Source organism: Trichosurus vulpecula, chromosome 1 (genome assembly GCF_011100635.1).
Source record: "Trichosurus vulpecula isolate mTriVul1 chromosome 1, mTriVul1.pri, whole genome shotgun sequence".
Classification (NCBI taxonomy): Eukaryota; Metazoa; Chordata; class Mammalia; order Diprotodontia; family Phalangeridae; genus Trichosurus; species Trichosurus vulpecula.
This window is the reverse complement of record NC_050573.1, coordinates 498,557,086-498,572,834: the sequence shown is the minus strand read 5'-3', so window position 1 is coordinate 498,572,834 and position 15,749 is coordinate 498,557,086. Positions and strand designations below refer to the sequence as shown.

The 15,749-nt window shown below is 36.9% G+C and overlaps 1 protein-coding gene across 3 annotated transcripts in view; it reads right to left on the bottom strand.

The window, feature by feature from the left end:
• Positions 1–10,407: 10,407 nt before the first annotated feature.
• LOC118832004 (myosin phosphatase Rho interacting protein) overlaps positions 10,408–15,749 on the bottom strand; it is a 230,906-nt gene continuing 225,564 nt past the window's right edge. For all 3 annotated transcript variants that reach the window (XM_036739487.1, XM_036739501.1, XM_036739493.1), the window contains one exon: positions 10,408–11,637. In XM_036739487.1, coding sequence (XP_036595382.1) covers positions 11,566–11,637 — 72 coding nt within the window. In that variant the 3' untranslated portion in view covers positions 10,408–11,565. The remainder of the gene's footprint in view (positions 11,638–15,749) is intronic.

Here is a 15,749-nt window from a genome sequence, read left to right as displayed (position 1 = left end):
ACCATACATTCTTACAGGCCATCTCCTATGCCTGTGCGGTGTTACCTCATTGCTGCCTTTCAAAATCCTTAAAGGCTTGACTCAATTGAGTTGTTAAAGGGCCTCTGTGAAGCCTGGCCCCAAGCTGTCACAGCTTTCTTCTTCAAATTTTTTTAGACTACTGTGTCTGGATCTCTCTTTCCTGTGCATGCCCTTCCTCTGCATCACACCTCATCTTTCCTTTACTTTTTTGGCATACGTTTTCTATCTTTAAGTAGACTGTACGCTCCTTTTTAATCTTCGTCTTCCTAGTTCCTAGTACATGGACTGCTTGGTCACAGACTTCATCAAGTGGCCATCCTGTTAGCAGTGAACATCTCTCCATACTCCGCTAGATTGGTCCTCAGCAAGCAGGCAGTCTGTTGCCTTGATCGTACATAGTAGGCAGTTAACTGAGGTTTGTTGAATTTGAAAATTGTTGTCAGGTTCTTCATAGGATTCTGTCATTGCAGTTTTTGCAGCAGATGTTCATGCACAAGCTTCCTGGTAGCCTTGGTTCTTGTGAACATTGCAAGGCAAGGTGGCCCAACATCTCAGGAAGTGATTGTTTTCTTGTCGCCGTTTCCAACTCTTTGAGGAGAATCTGGCCCGTCCTTCTGTCTAGGTGCAGCTTTTCATCTTCTTGTTCAGTTAGAGTGAAAACAGCAATATTGATGTTAGTCCTTTGAGTAGTAATGATACTTTGAGATGATAATCTGGTTAGTTACTGGGGAAAATCAATGATTCTAGCTCTAGAGGTGGAAAGGCCCTCAGACGTCATTACTGGTCCAGCCCCCTAATTTTACAGATGAGGAAACTACGACCCACGAAAGTTAATTAATTTTGTCTCACATCAGGTCATGAGGAGTGGTATTTGAATGTAGTCTTTTGATTGCAGAGCCGGTTCTCCTGTCTGCTGTACCAGATCATCTCGGGTTTAGGAACCAGCACTCTACAAATATTCTTACTACCTTCTGCTGTACTTGCTACATGATCAGCATCATGCCACACTGGCAAGAAAGACATTTTAAAAAACTCTGCTTCGTGGATTGTCAAGGCTAGAGGGTTCACTATCTAATGGCCAAACCACTGGAAATATTTCTAGACTGATAGATCAATTCCAGAGGATTATCCTCTACTGGTATAGTCTCTGAAAACCTACTTTTATGATCAGAGGAGAGCTTTTGTGGAGGCTGCCATCCCAAAGAGAAGCTAAAGGCTGCCACTAACATGTGGATGTCACATTAAACCGCAGATTTTTGGAAATAGTGAAAGAACATGTAAAATTCTGCATGACATTCAGGATTACTACCCTCTTCCCATAAAATGGGAACATGCCTGGTGAGAAACATGACAAATGCCTGACCTTCTTGGATTTTGTCACTAAGGATAGTACTCACATATGTTCAAACTAGAAAAGCAATTTGAACAAGTTAATAATTTTTTTTCATTTTGAGGTAACTATCTTAACATCTCCTCAAGCAACTTTCATGTTTGAAAAGAAAATAGGAAATCCTAGAATATACCATAAATGATAAAAAAGACCTATAAAGTCCACTTTGCTGTGATGTATAATTTTAAATACCCAATTTTCTCTTTCATCCTATAGCCAAAATATAGTTGTTTGCAGAGAAACCTCTGTCTTTATTATTGTTTAATCTAGTTGGGTCTCTGCAAATGGATATTAATTTTTTTGAGGTACTATTTAAATAGCATTGAGTTTATTTATTTGACTAGGAACACCTTCCTAGAATGTAAAGAAACCCTTCTAAAGTAACCTTCCCTTCCTAATAGACTTTTATATTACTAGCTATTAAAATTTCTATGTTAGCTGAGAAGTCTAATAGTTGAATCAATTTTGGTTTTAGTGTTATGAAATCCTCTTCTACCGACTGCTTCTACACTGTTTAGTGGCAGTGTCTTAGGAATTGAGTTTATTCTTCAAAGGGGCCTTACAAAGGTTTTGTGGAATGAAGAGGACCCAAAGCCTGCTGCCCTTTGTTTTTGAGTGTTCAGCATAAGAATATATTCCAATGACACAACTAAAGAATATGTAACCTAAATATGGCAAACTAATTTATCTAGAATGGTTGGCAAACAGCCTGTAATGGTTAAATATACCATATATGCCATACAAAGGCTACCAGTTTTCAATGAATTAGACTAAAACCAGAAATTATAGGAAACTGAATTTTCATAAGATCTTGCAGTGCCTCAGGAATATCTATAGGAACAGCAATGATTATAAGCTATTATGTACAATCTGCCTTTATGTCATACCTTAGAAATTACTTTTTAAGAAACAATCCCTGTTGTTATCTGGTTCACTCATCAGTTACCTCCCGTGAAATGAGTGAAGAGCTGACAAAAAATAATTCTGGCTTGTAATTTGGTTTATGGGTGGGGTACAGAAAGATCTTGAAAAACAGGTCTAACGTGAAATGTCTTAATAGTTTAAACTTTTGACAGGTAAATTTTATTTCTGAATGCTTTCTATTGGCTTTTAAAATACATATTTTTGATTCTCAAATGCCTTTTATTAGAGCAGTAGTAAATATTTGAGAAACATCATGGCAGAGTCAGGTAAAGAGCTAGCCACTAGAGTCAGGAAGATTGGGTTTGAATCCTACCTCTCATTAGCTCTTGGACCCAGTGCAGAAGAATTGATGATAGCTGTTCCTTAGTAGTTTCTTCACTGGGAGTTCCCTACCTCAGTGAATTCAGAGGTTCTGATCAAAAGAAAATAGCGTATGTTCAGCCCTGTTACATTATAATGCAACATATAAGGTAGCCTTGAATTTTTTTTTTAACTCAAGTTCACATTCTCATTGACCAGAAAAGTAGTTTGTTATAGAGTACCATTATGCTACTGGAACTTTACATAAAAACATTATAATGATATACTAGTTAATTATCTCTAAATCATTTTATGAACTTCCAAGTTTAAGCTTTATTTTTAAAAAGCCAGCTATACACCTTAAAAAGACTCTTCTGTAAGAATGTAAAATGTGATACCCTTGATTTTCAAATGACTCCGTATGACCACGAAATTTAGGCCTAGATTCTCTTTATCTTTTCTAGGAAACCCTGGGGATAGTCCTAGCCTTATTAGCTGTATTGCTTGATATAGAAATGGTATTGTATTACATATTATGTTTTTTTTGGTATCCTCACTCTGAATAAAACGAGTTTTGGCTCCCACTTTTTACCTTACTAGATTAAAGATCCTGAGGAAGGGACCTCAGAGACCATCTCGTCCTACCCAAAAATTTTTCAGATAACAAGCTCCAGGGAGGTTGTGTGTTAACCAAGGTCATATAGGAAGTAAGAGACTTTAATATGGGCCACTTAGTTTGGTGATCTCATTGATCTGGTATGGTTCCCTTCAGTTTTGTAATTCATATTCCATTCGTACTTACACATTAAAAAAAAATCCTCTGTATGTAAGTAAAATAACAAACATCTAAGAAAACTAAACGTAGCCCAGTCGTATCTAACACAATGCCCGCCTGAGCTAACTTTCATGTTATCTACCCTTACAACAAACAGAACCTCAGCACGCAGCATGCAAAGGGTGGTGCAAAAATAGTTTATTATGATATAGTTTATGTAAAGTTAAGTAATATTTACAAAATAAAAATGATCAGCTACATCCACAGGAATCTAGCATGTCACACAAGGTCTCAGGAATAAATATTGTGACAAAGTAATGCTTTAATTACAGTGAACAGTTGATCAGGAACAGTGGCTTCCTAAAAGCACAAAGGATTGCGCTGACTGGAGAAGAAAAGGAGGGAGAAAAGCAGGTCAGCATCCTTTACTATCTTTTTAAAAGGAAGTTTGACAGTCTGACAGGGGTCGATATATAAACCATGTGGGGCTAAACATATATATACACACACATGAGCTTTACCTCACCTCTGATTTACAGATGATAAGTCAGAATGTTGGTGTTTCTTCCCTGGAACTGTTTCATTTTTCACAAAATTTTTAAATCTAGTGCACAGAACATTTAATATTAGTGCAATAATTAATCATTGTGTAAAGTATACTATTGTGTGAGTGTATGCTTAAACACACACACATGCATGGGTGTTAGCAGTGGCTTACGATTTTTAAGATCATTTTAGGCATGGATAAGTAATTATGGATTATTTCCAATTTATACGGTTACAGCAGATAAAAATTTCTCTCTTAGAAGTTCATGTAAGTCAGAGCTATAAATCCCATCAATCTAACATCTCAAGGTATCTATCCTAATTGATTACTATTTTCATTAAGTATGAGGCAGGGTATGTTGAAAAAGTGGATAAAAAGAAGAGGTTATAGAAAAGGGAAAAAAGATCAAGCTATGTCATTCCTAAGTGTCACAGTGCACTGCTTACCATTTTATAAATATTACTTAGAAAATCATAGGATTTCCTCTCACTACTTAATTCTTGGTCTTGAATTACTGTAAGAATAAGTCAGCAGGCAAGTCAAAGATGGAGGTGAATTCTAAAAGCTTTCAAGCCAAGATGTATTTACATTATTTTTATAATAATGAATATACAAGGACCTATTAGTGAACGTATCTATTGTCCAACCTCTTTCTTCCTCTAGGACAGGAATTCTTAACTTTTAACTCCATGAACTTTTAAAAACATTTCAGCAAAATATTTAAATATAATTGTTTTCCTTTGTAATTCTATGTATATTGCTCATTTAAAAACATTCTGAAAAGGGGTCCATAGGCTTCACTGGACTGCCAGAGGGGTCAATCATACAAAAAAGATTATGAATCCCTGCTCTAAGAAAAAATAAAGAAGGTGGTTGCAATAAACTTGACAGCTAGGATTTGATGGCTAAATTTGTTACTGACTTATCTATAACTTCATTCATCTATGGTAGTTTTTTAAAGTCACTATAGTAGAGGAAACTCACTTGCATAAAATAGAGCTATTTAATGTTCTCCCAGGTCATCCTATATTTTAGCCTTCAGTTCTCCAAAATATTTTATATTGCAATTAAGTCACTTCTACATTGATGTGACATAAAACAGTACACTGGAAACAATGCTTACACACATAAGTTTCAGTTTACAACATGATGTTTAATTAAACATTATAACCAAAGATTTGGTAAATCTCTTCCTTACAACCCTACCTAATAATCTTGAATGTTGAAGAAATGATAGGATTGCATCCCTGATGTTAACACTATACCTTATACTTTCCTGTAACATTTTAAAGTTGTATTGTAAAAAAATGTTTTTTGTCATATTGTAGCTATCTTTGCTAAACGCAACTTTCTTCTTCATTTAAAAAACTATGCAGAGAGGGTTGTTAATGCCATATATATCAAGTACAACATTACTGAATTCTTCCAATGAAAAATTCAACCTTTGTAGGATTATACTTTTCAGATACACTATACATTTGACAAGTATATTCAAAATCAACTGTCAGCAAAGAATTTTAAAAGTATCTAAAACAGTCATTGAAAACTATCATAATGCTGGGTTCATTCAACTTCACACCCAGAGTTTGTTTTTTTTTTCTTCCAATCTTAAAAAGGAACCATCTGTATTAGATTTTTTTTAAAAAAATAAGTCACAAAACCCTTTCTACTAACTTCCAAGTAATAAATATTTACAGCGTGTGCTTCAAATACTGTACATATTTTAAGTTATTTTAAAGACAAAATTGTCTTCAAAAAGAGAAAACGTGATTTATAATAAGCGTGCATGAGATTAAATGTTCACAATGTATAGGTACTCTATATTGACCACAAAAATGCAGTGGTCTAGAGGAATTACATCAAGGATGTATTTTATAATAATATTTCATCATGCTGCTTTCATGTCAGCGATCTGCCTACCATGGAAAGCGTTCTTCTGGTTATTTTTATTTTTAGCAAAGGAAGCAGAAATTGATTCTGTTCTTTTAAGAAACAGGTTCCTGTCCCAACCCACCCATACCCCTCCCCACAAAAATCCCTTTTTAAAAAAGCATCATAATAGACAAAATCTGAAAATGCTTATGTTTTCATAGTTTTTTTTTTCAGGTTCATGTAACTTTCAAAGAACTCAAATTATTCTTTTCTAAACAACCTGGTTCTTTTCAGTACTGAAGTATGTGAAATATAGCAGCTTGCAAAAAATAACAGTGTTTATATAGATATAAATGTATAATTCCTTTCCCCCCTAATAACACAGAAACATATATTGTGTTTTATCCCTTAGGGGCATTTCAGACAATAGCTTCTACACTGACAACCCACTATGAAAACAGGAAGGATAGGAGCACAGCAAGTAAATTACAGAATGCTCTGATTTTGGGGAAAAGTGTAGGAGAAAGTTAGATTTTTATTTTTTTTACCTACTTCAGAGTTTGAAAGTAGAAAGAGTATCTGAGCTTAATTTTTTAAAAAGGATTTTGGGGTACAGATGGTATGAAATAAAAGACCATTTTGTTGATGTGGAAGAGGGAGGAAAATTTTTTTATTATGGTGGCAAATTTTTGAGCTTGCTCATTCTTTATATACCATGAGATTAATGAAAAACCCATAAGCAACAGCTTACTATTCAGTAATTTATTATAACGAGTCTAACAGTACCTTGTCTGTTCAGCCTAAAAAAAAAAATCACTCCAGTTTTCTCATGGAGACGAATCATAAGATGAATCTCTCTTTATGACAATAAAATTTGGATGATACGATGACTTTTCACTACAAATGTTGGAAATAATCGTTTATACCTACAGATGCTTCCATTCAATATTGTAATGCCTCATTTACCTAGGAAATGAATTTTTCTAGTTTAATAAAGTGCTAAGTATTAATTTTTAATATTCTAAAGATTTTCTTTAACAATGGCTATTATTTCCTCGATTTTGAAAACAGGACATTGAACATAATAGTCACATTGGTGGCCTTGAGGATTTATTGTGGTAAAAAGGCTATTTGATGCAGACTTAAATGGCTATAGATGGCTGTGCTTTCTGGTCAGTGTTCCTTCTCTGTCTTCTGGTGTCTTCCCTGATGGGATAAAAATAAGAGTTTTCCTCGATGCTTACTTAGTTCAGGGACGGTCTCTTCTTTTCAGGATGACCAAGGTTATTGGATTAGTGAGGCTAACTACAGTTTAATTTCTAGTTGAGAACCAAGTCTGCTCTTTTGTTTGTTTTTTGAGGGGGGAAGGCAGGGCAATTGGGGTTAAGTGACTTGCCCAAAGTCACACAGCTAGTAAGTGTATCAAGTGTCTGAGGCAGCATTTGAACTCAGGTCCTCCTGACTCCAGGGCCGGTGCTCTACTCACCGTGCCACCTAGCTGACCCCAAGTCTGCTATTTTGGAAGGAAGGTATAGTAGAGCTTTACTTTTGTCTGTAGTTAAATCTTCATGTGTGTAGCTTCTTGTATTATATGTGATTAAAGAACTTGTATTAATACCTTCCTTTCCTTCTTATAACTTTCAGTGTGGCTGACCTTAACTTATACATAGGAAACATAGATCTTATTACCTACGTTTTATATTTCTTTATGTGTGGTATCAATGACTACTTAAATGATTATTTATTCTAAATCATATACATGCCAGTAATAACTTCAAGGTGAAGCACAAAGTTATTAATGTGATTTGCCCAAGGCCTTAGGTATTTAGTGGTAGAGCCAAGACTAGAACCCTGACTTCCATTGTAATACCTTTACTCTCTTCCCAAATAAAATTAGAGTCTAAAATGATACGGTTATAATTTGGGTTATAAAGGAGAGTTAGTGTTTAGTTCTTAAAATTCTTCAACATGCTAAAAATTACATTGTTACATCTACTTCTGGAGCGAATAAATTTCATTAAATGCCAATACTAGTTGACTAGAATAACACTAGCTGATATTTATATGGCACTTTATAGAGTTTGCAAAGTGCTTTACATAGTTCTTAAAGAAAACATCTCTAATTTTTAAAGCCATCATTTCTTTTATTTGGCTTTGTGCTCTTATTAGGCTTATTATAAGGCAACTTGCTACTTTCTCTTCCTGTATGGACAACTTGATGAGAGCAGCAACCATTTCTCCCATGCAAATGAATAGTTGTGACTCTTCATTCTTATTGGCCAAAAGAAAATCCTTATCTTGATTTCAGTTACTTATTTCTGCTTCTCCTGATAGTACTAGCAACCGTGATCCAAAATTGTCAATATGTTTGGAACACCACCAGCAGTTTCACTGCCTTATGTCTATTCATCCTATCAATCCTTTATCTTATACTTTCTCATCTCATTATAATTCACTTTCCCAAAGGTATATGCCCTGTGTCTCCAGAATCATATGCCTCATGTCCTATGTCACTGTCTACTCTCACAAAGTGAAATGGTTGTTTAGAAGAACCCAGAACATACTTTTTAAAATAACTATAAAATAAGATTAAAAAAAAATCCACCCAGGAGGATACTCGGTTTTCCTCCACTAGTACTAAAATTAGTTAACTAATGCTTTGGGGTGCCTAATTTCTAGAATTAGGATCATTAAATAGTTTTCCATTGGGTTTAGTTGCCTAGATTAATGTATGAAAAATATTGAGGGATGCCGGCTTTTAGCTACCTAATTATTTTTTTTAAAGTATGATCCTTTAGAATCTAGGAAAATGAAGCTGTGTGGGAAAGGATGTAGCTCAGTCCAGTCTTACAAACACTGTACCAGTCTGTGTGTGTGTGGGTGTATGTGTTTTTGTCCAGGTCATCCTCATCTGGTAGCAGAAGAAATAAGATCATTTGTTTCTACCTGCCTAGTTAAAATTCTTTCTCATCTTTGCATCTCAGGCAAAAAAAGAATTCTCAACAAGAAAATAACTGCAATCAGTACCTAGTGAATTAAACAAATGATATATGGAGTGTCTTCTTGAATAGTGCAGGTGCTTAGGGAAAGGCCATAAGAGATCTGCTATTTTCTCATCTACATTCACACAAATATCCTACTTCTTTCTACATAACTAGATAGCGAAACAAGCATTCTAGCTTCAATACTAGGCTGTTTTTTGAGAAAAGTGCAGCGGGAGGGGGAGGGAAGCTCAAATAACAGCATTTCATATTCTCTCACTTGGCAGTCTTCTCTGAGAATTAGGAGGCTGGGGAACTAAAGAAACAACATCCAAATATGTTCACTTGGTTTGCTTAGGTCAAAGTGTTAGAAGAAGCAGAACAAAATGCAAATTTCCACATACAGGTAAGCTTGACTTTCTTAAGAGAAGGAAATAAATGATACACACAACACAGCAAAATGGCAAATATTCTTGGCAGTGCGTCAAGCCAGATTCAATTTGTCTCCTAGTATCAAGCCCTATGTTCTCTTCTGCCCCACTTCCTCATCCTAAGATGGTTTGAGAGCCTAACTCTCAGAAGGGCCACACGTTCCCAAAGAGGCAAACATGAGCAGCACTACCCCAAAAGCAAATGGACATTGCCTCCGTCCATCGCCTGCTTCAAAAGTAGGGATTCTACTACCAGTTTTAGCAGATGCAAGTAAAACGTTATTTTAGATACATAGCAGGAAATAATCGCCTGTTTACAAAGGGAATTCTAGGTTTTGACTATTCAAAAGATGTGATGTGGAGCACAGCACATAGAAAAAAATCATTCTCCATTTGTAGCAACTCTGCCACTAGGTGGTTTCTATTTTGTAGATTTTAAAAATATTATTTGATTCTCTGTTACTATTAGATACAAGTATAAAAACTCACCCTTCCTTGTGATACAGTGACAGGCACAGGCTGTCTCTATTAACCATTTAGAAGTTGGAAGAGGATTAATACTGAAGTTAGGAGAAAGGAAATGAATGGATAGTGTGAATGGGGTTGGAGGTTCAAAGTGTTCAAGTGAGACAAGAATAAGTTGATTGCTTACTTAAAGTCATTTCCCCACCTCTACCCTTTCCATCCATATTGTTTAGTATTTTAGCCTGCCTTCCCGAGCTACGTTGTTTTACTCAGTCTTTTAAAGCGAGTTGAGCAGGATGATTTTTAATAATATTTTTACTCTAAATCACCTACCCATTTGCCAGATAGAAGCTTGCTATAAAAGGTGGGCCAGGTCAACTCTGTTTGGGGGAAACCCAGCACTCAGGGCCATCTAAAACTAAAACACATTTTGAAAGAGGACTTTCAGCAATGTAGGTGTCAAGTTAGCTCTAAGAAGAAGGAAAAGGGATGAATCCATCAAAAGGACCTTATTTCAGACTTTTCTTATTTTTTTTTTTTACTTTGAAAGGCAGCAGAACTAGTTCTCACTGGGGGTAAAGTGTTGTTTATCTTAATGTGGTTATTAGTCCCAAGGATTTTGAATAGACCTTAACAAATCTAGTCTAATTCACAAAGAATTACAATGTCATGCAAAATTGTTAGCATTGTCTTATTTTGACTAGGATTTTTTTAAGTATACATGAGGGTAGCCAGTGCTGATCTCAGTCGAATTTAGGAATAATTTTTTTAAAATGACATTCTTATAGAGTGTCACAACCTCCTCATGTTTCTTCCCCTTCCCTCCCTTCAACAAACTACATGGACATGGTTTATATGGGGAGTAATTTCAAAAAAGGTGAAATTTTTAGAGCAGACACTTCTCCCTGATAGCAGGAATCATGATGTAAAACCCCAATATATATTTCAAAAATAGGTGGTCACTGAAAATACTGTAAGAACGATCGGAGGAAGTAATGAGAGGGGGAGCTGGTGTTTTGTGCAAGATTTAATTAAAAAAAAACAAACAAGAATTAGGAACGTTCAGTTTCAACAATTCTGTTGTAGTACTTTGCCACAATACTCTGGGATGTGTGGTTCTAAGCTGCATTAGTAGAAGGAGTACAAAATGCCATCATTTCCGCTCCCCATTCCCCCCGCCCCCCGAAAAAATCTTTTATCTGAGTCAAGATCAAGGGTGGTAGAATCAGGGTTACAAACCACCTCTCTTCTCCAACTGCCCCTCTAATTTCTCTCCAGTAGGTCAGTGCTGTAAATCTAGGCAGAAACAGAATGTCCTTAGGCTTTACCTCAGAGAAACGAGAGTTAAGACTAACTCCTGGCGTACTTGGCTCCCAGTGCACACGAGCACCAAACCACTGCCAGTTAGCAGCAGAGCTAGATACGCCGACTGGGCCCTGTTTCCATACCAATACATTCGGTAAGACAGAGCTAGCTTATCAATAGGCTGCTGAGCCTTAATACTGACACTTATTGTAATGAGTTACAGTAAAGTAAAGAATTCTAATACAGGCTGCTAGAACGGGAGGGAAATTAGATTGTTCGCCTTCCTCCCCCCCCAAATCATTTACTAATTCTAGAATACAGTGGAAGAAAAGATTTGATAAGATGTTGGGAGGGAGGAGTTGAAGGAATCAACACAGCAGGAAGTGGTGTGAACTACAATCCATAAATCAGTCTCTTATCCATCCATACAGTTAATGATGACAATACCAATAATAATAACAATAATAATAAAATACGGTACAGACAAAAATCAGCGTTTGTGTTGTGCTGCCGCAAGCCAGGTGGGATGTGTGTTCAAGTTGAATGGGATACAACTAGTCTTTCTTCAAGTCCCTGGATTCAAAGAGTTTCAGACGTTCTTGCACGGTCAGGCCTTCCTTCAGACTCTGGGTGTGGAGAAGATAAAAAAAAGAAATGCAGAAAATTTGAAACCTCCAAAATCACAGTCCTTGGCCATTTAGGTAAAAGTCCCAAATAAAAGAGTACATGTGGCAAACAAAGACATGGTGTGGATGCTCAGGCAAAGAAAGGAGAAAGGTTGGCCTCCTTTGTGGAGAGATTAGTGGAACATGCTAGAGAGAAACTTATCGTGAGTGTTATTGGGGGACTCTAGAGTTTCCTGCCCTCTCTCCCCCAAAGTAAGTGGATGATAAAAGGAGAAACAAGGAGATGTGCATAAAGAAGCTGAACTCTGCAAATGAACAGGCTTGAAGCTGCACTACAGAAAAGCAGCAATCCGAATAGTTAGGTTAAAAATCTTTTAGCTACCTGGATAGCTAAAACCCTTTCACACCTTACACTGTGGAATTCTTGTGCATCCAGACAGCTAAGAAATCAATAGAGTATCCCCCAAAATGCTGGATATTTTTTCTGAGTGTGGTTCTCTCCCCCTCCACTCCTTTAATATCTTGATAAAGATACTTCTATAGCAGGGAGGCTGTTCATCTATTGACTTTCATTCTCATTATGAAACTGATTCTCCTCTTTTTCCAGTCCCATGTGTCTTTAGTGGGATTTTTATTCGATTTCTCAAATGTTAGCCATAATTAGTAATTAACATGTTACATAGACTACTTGTACCACCATTATGTCTTTTCATTGTCATTTGGATCACAAGTAATTGATACTTCTGAGATTGGTATCCTTTACAATGCAGCCACATAGAATTGATGGGATAATCCTAATGTAAGGAGCAATGAATGAGTAGCCTTGGCTATTAACCATAGTGATTGGTCTCAGTACCAGAGGAGAGAATGAATTCTGTCTCCCTTCTAAGTAGAGAGAGATGGGGGCACTGGATGTGGAATGTGGCGTGTCCGATCAGACACAGTTGCTATCCACTGGGTTTTTTTTTTTGTTAGTTTTTTTTTCTTTGTTACAATTGCCGTGGAATGAGGAGAAGGTGGGAGAAGTTGTGGCAAAATGAATATTTCAATGTGTACAAAAGGCATTAAAAAAGGAAGCGTTTTATGGCTTTTCCAAAGATGATCCTACTCAATTTAGAACCAGCGCAGTGACCATCTATAATATGCGTCCAAGAAAGATAAAGAGGCGGACTGACTCAACGGAATTTGTGGTACAGCAGCCTGTCACAGTCTGTGAGATGTCTTTTCATCCATTTGGTCAGCCAAACCAATCTGAATAAACTGATCTCTTTCACATTATCATGGATTTCACTGGGATTCCATGAAATTAATAATGGCACTTCCTTACAGGAGCAATATGGAGAACCCTGCCTTTTGAACTTAGGACAGAAAACTTTCTGTCTTTTCATGTCAATTTATTCATCTTTTATTATGAACACTGTACCAACTTAAGCTCCAGTTCTGTTGCCAACTATATAAGCATAATTAATGACCCAATACCATCACTTGTCATTTAAAGTGGTGATGATACCTTTACTTTACACATGTACTGTGAGAATAAAGTGACAATGTAGTAATGTTGTGAACTATATAGTCATATGATAAAATTCACAACATGAACACTTTGTATTGCCTTTTTATGTGTTACATGTATTTATCATCTCTCCCAACTAAATTGTAAACTGCCTAAGGGCAGGAACTGAGGCTTACTCATCTCTTCATCCCTTATGGTGCTTAGCACAGTGCTTTGAAACATAGGAGGCATTAACCAATTATAAACCAATAAATGTCTAAATAAACCTAAATCATGAAAGGTTGAGATGGTATGCTTAGCAGGGCCAGGGAAGACCCTGAGGCTAGGCCAGAATGGGAACCCTCTAGAAGTTAAAATCTCATATTCTTTTGCCATGCACAAACATGTTCTGTTCATGTAAACTGTGTGAGCAGCCAAGGGGCCTCCTGCCTTGTGTCCTGTCATATACATAGGGGGCCTAGAAAACAAGAACAAATGCTGTGCTCCGGCAGCCAACGGGGCTGCAGGGAAACAAGTATCATCAACCACAGAGCATCCATGCAGAAACACAGGCCTGTCTAACAGTCATGAATCCACAGCAAACAGGGTTGAGGGGACATTCTTTATTTTTGAGGCTCTAAGCAGTTTTTTCTACACTAAAGCAGAGAAGCAAGAAGGAGGAAGAATGAGTAAATCACCAGTGACAAGCTGTGGACTGCAAAAACACCTGTTCTCACTCACTGTGCAGCCTCCTCATTTAACACTCACTCATGTGGTCTGCTGCTGTACGTGTCATTTCAGAAGCCAAGGAGATTTGGGTAAATAACCCACAATTTTCTGGGGTAGGTTACTCTTTCCTTTTCTCTTCATAATTCTATTATTGTTTGTTAATAAAACCAGAGTCACAGGCTTGATCCCCCATTTGTGCCAGGTAGGTTCATGGATACATTATATTCAGTCCCCATGATCAGACCTCAAACTTCAGTTAACACTTTCAAAAAAGCAAAACATGCTGTTTTTGTTTACTAGAAAGACCTGTTGTGAATACAGAAATTACCCAACATTTCATTATTGGAATAGATAAAATTTTTGAGTTTTGATAGGCTTTTTTTTAACATTACTAACTCAAATGCATCTAATCCATACTTAAAGGAATGTAAGAGCTCGGTTGGTGAAGCATATTGTCATGGCTTGTAATAATGTACCATTGAGATATAGAGCTCTTGGTGGTACAGGTAGCACATGTAAGTAGCACTTTGTGAGTCATAAGTAAAGCATGACATATCTCGTTCTAGAAAGCTGTCTATCTGAAACCATACCAGCAGCTACTGACAATACTATCCAGTTTAATTCCTCTACTGTTTTTCAAAAGTTTTTACAAATATCTATATTAAGGAAAATATAATAATATACTTCATTTCTTGATTAATTTCCATCAAACACCAAGATTTCTGACCTGTGAGCTAGAATTTATTGGTCTGTTAATACAGTATGCCCATTTACTGACTTTGTTATTTCACATAACTCAATCTGGCAATGATACCCAAGGCAGTACTTCTAGGTAATCTGTCCTTAAGAGGTTGGTGACTATAAAAATGCTAAAAATTTAAGCACTGAAGTCATTCAGCAGATCTGAGGCTGAAATCAGAACTTGAAGTGGCCACTTCTAGTACTATAAAAGGCAATAAAGAAGATTTATAAGTGCAAGGAAATCTGTTACAGATACCAGGAAGAAGAGAAGTGTTATAATGATTGGACCAGAGACAGCTCATTAGAAAGAAGTGGTGTCTTTCTGGAGTGATCTCTGAGATATGACAGACTTATCTAAACCCAAGACAGCTATCCTCCCGCTGATTAAGGTGGAAATCATGACAGTAACCCCTAAAATGTATTTCTAGAGATCTAGTCAGGTAGCATGAAGCCAAAGGAGCTGGGGGTGGCGGGTGGAGGGGGTCCTGATGTTGTTTTCATCTATTTCCCTAGAAGAAAGTTAAGATCCTGAGAGAAAAAAGAGGATACGGGAAATGAACAATCCATTATGTTGATATCAAAGAACAGGAATTAGTTTTCTGGACCATGGCTTCAGACACCAAAATCACAGCTGACAATGAGTGCCTTTCCTGAGTGATGGGAAAAATGAGTTTGACCAGACCCTTGCCAACCTGACCAAAAAGGATTCAAACCAAAAATAAAGGGGGAAGAAGAAAAATGTCCACATAAAACTATAAAATGAGAAAACTATGGAGGTCAGTAGGTATAACACAGCACAGTAGTAGAATAAGTGCTTGGTAATTCAAAGGAAGAGAATGGAGAAGAGGAAAAGTAACTGGGTCTCAGATGTCTACAGGCCCAGAACATTTTCCCAAGTAAATAGAAACTGATTAAGACTCAGTGGGATGTGACAAGGTGTTCAGTGAGCAGAACCCACAGAACAATTTATTCAAGGGCAGAAAGGTTGTAAAGAAACAACCGATTCATGCAGCGCACAACTGCGTCCCCCCAAGTGCTGGGCACAAGATGCAGGAAGACGCTGTTCCTGGACACGGCCCTTGTGCAGAGCAGGGCTTGCCTAGGCTTCTTTCTGGTCTTAGTGTGGGATGGGGGGGGAGGGGGAGGTGTC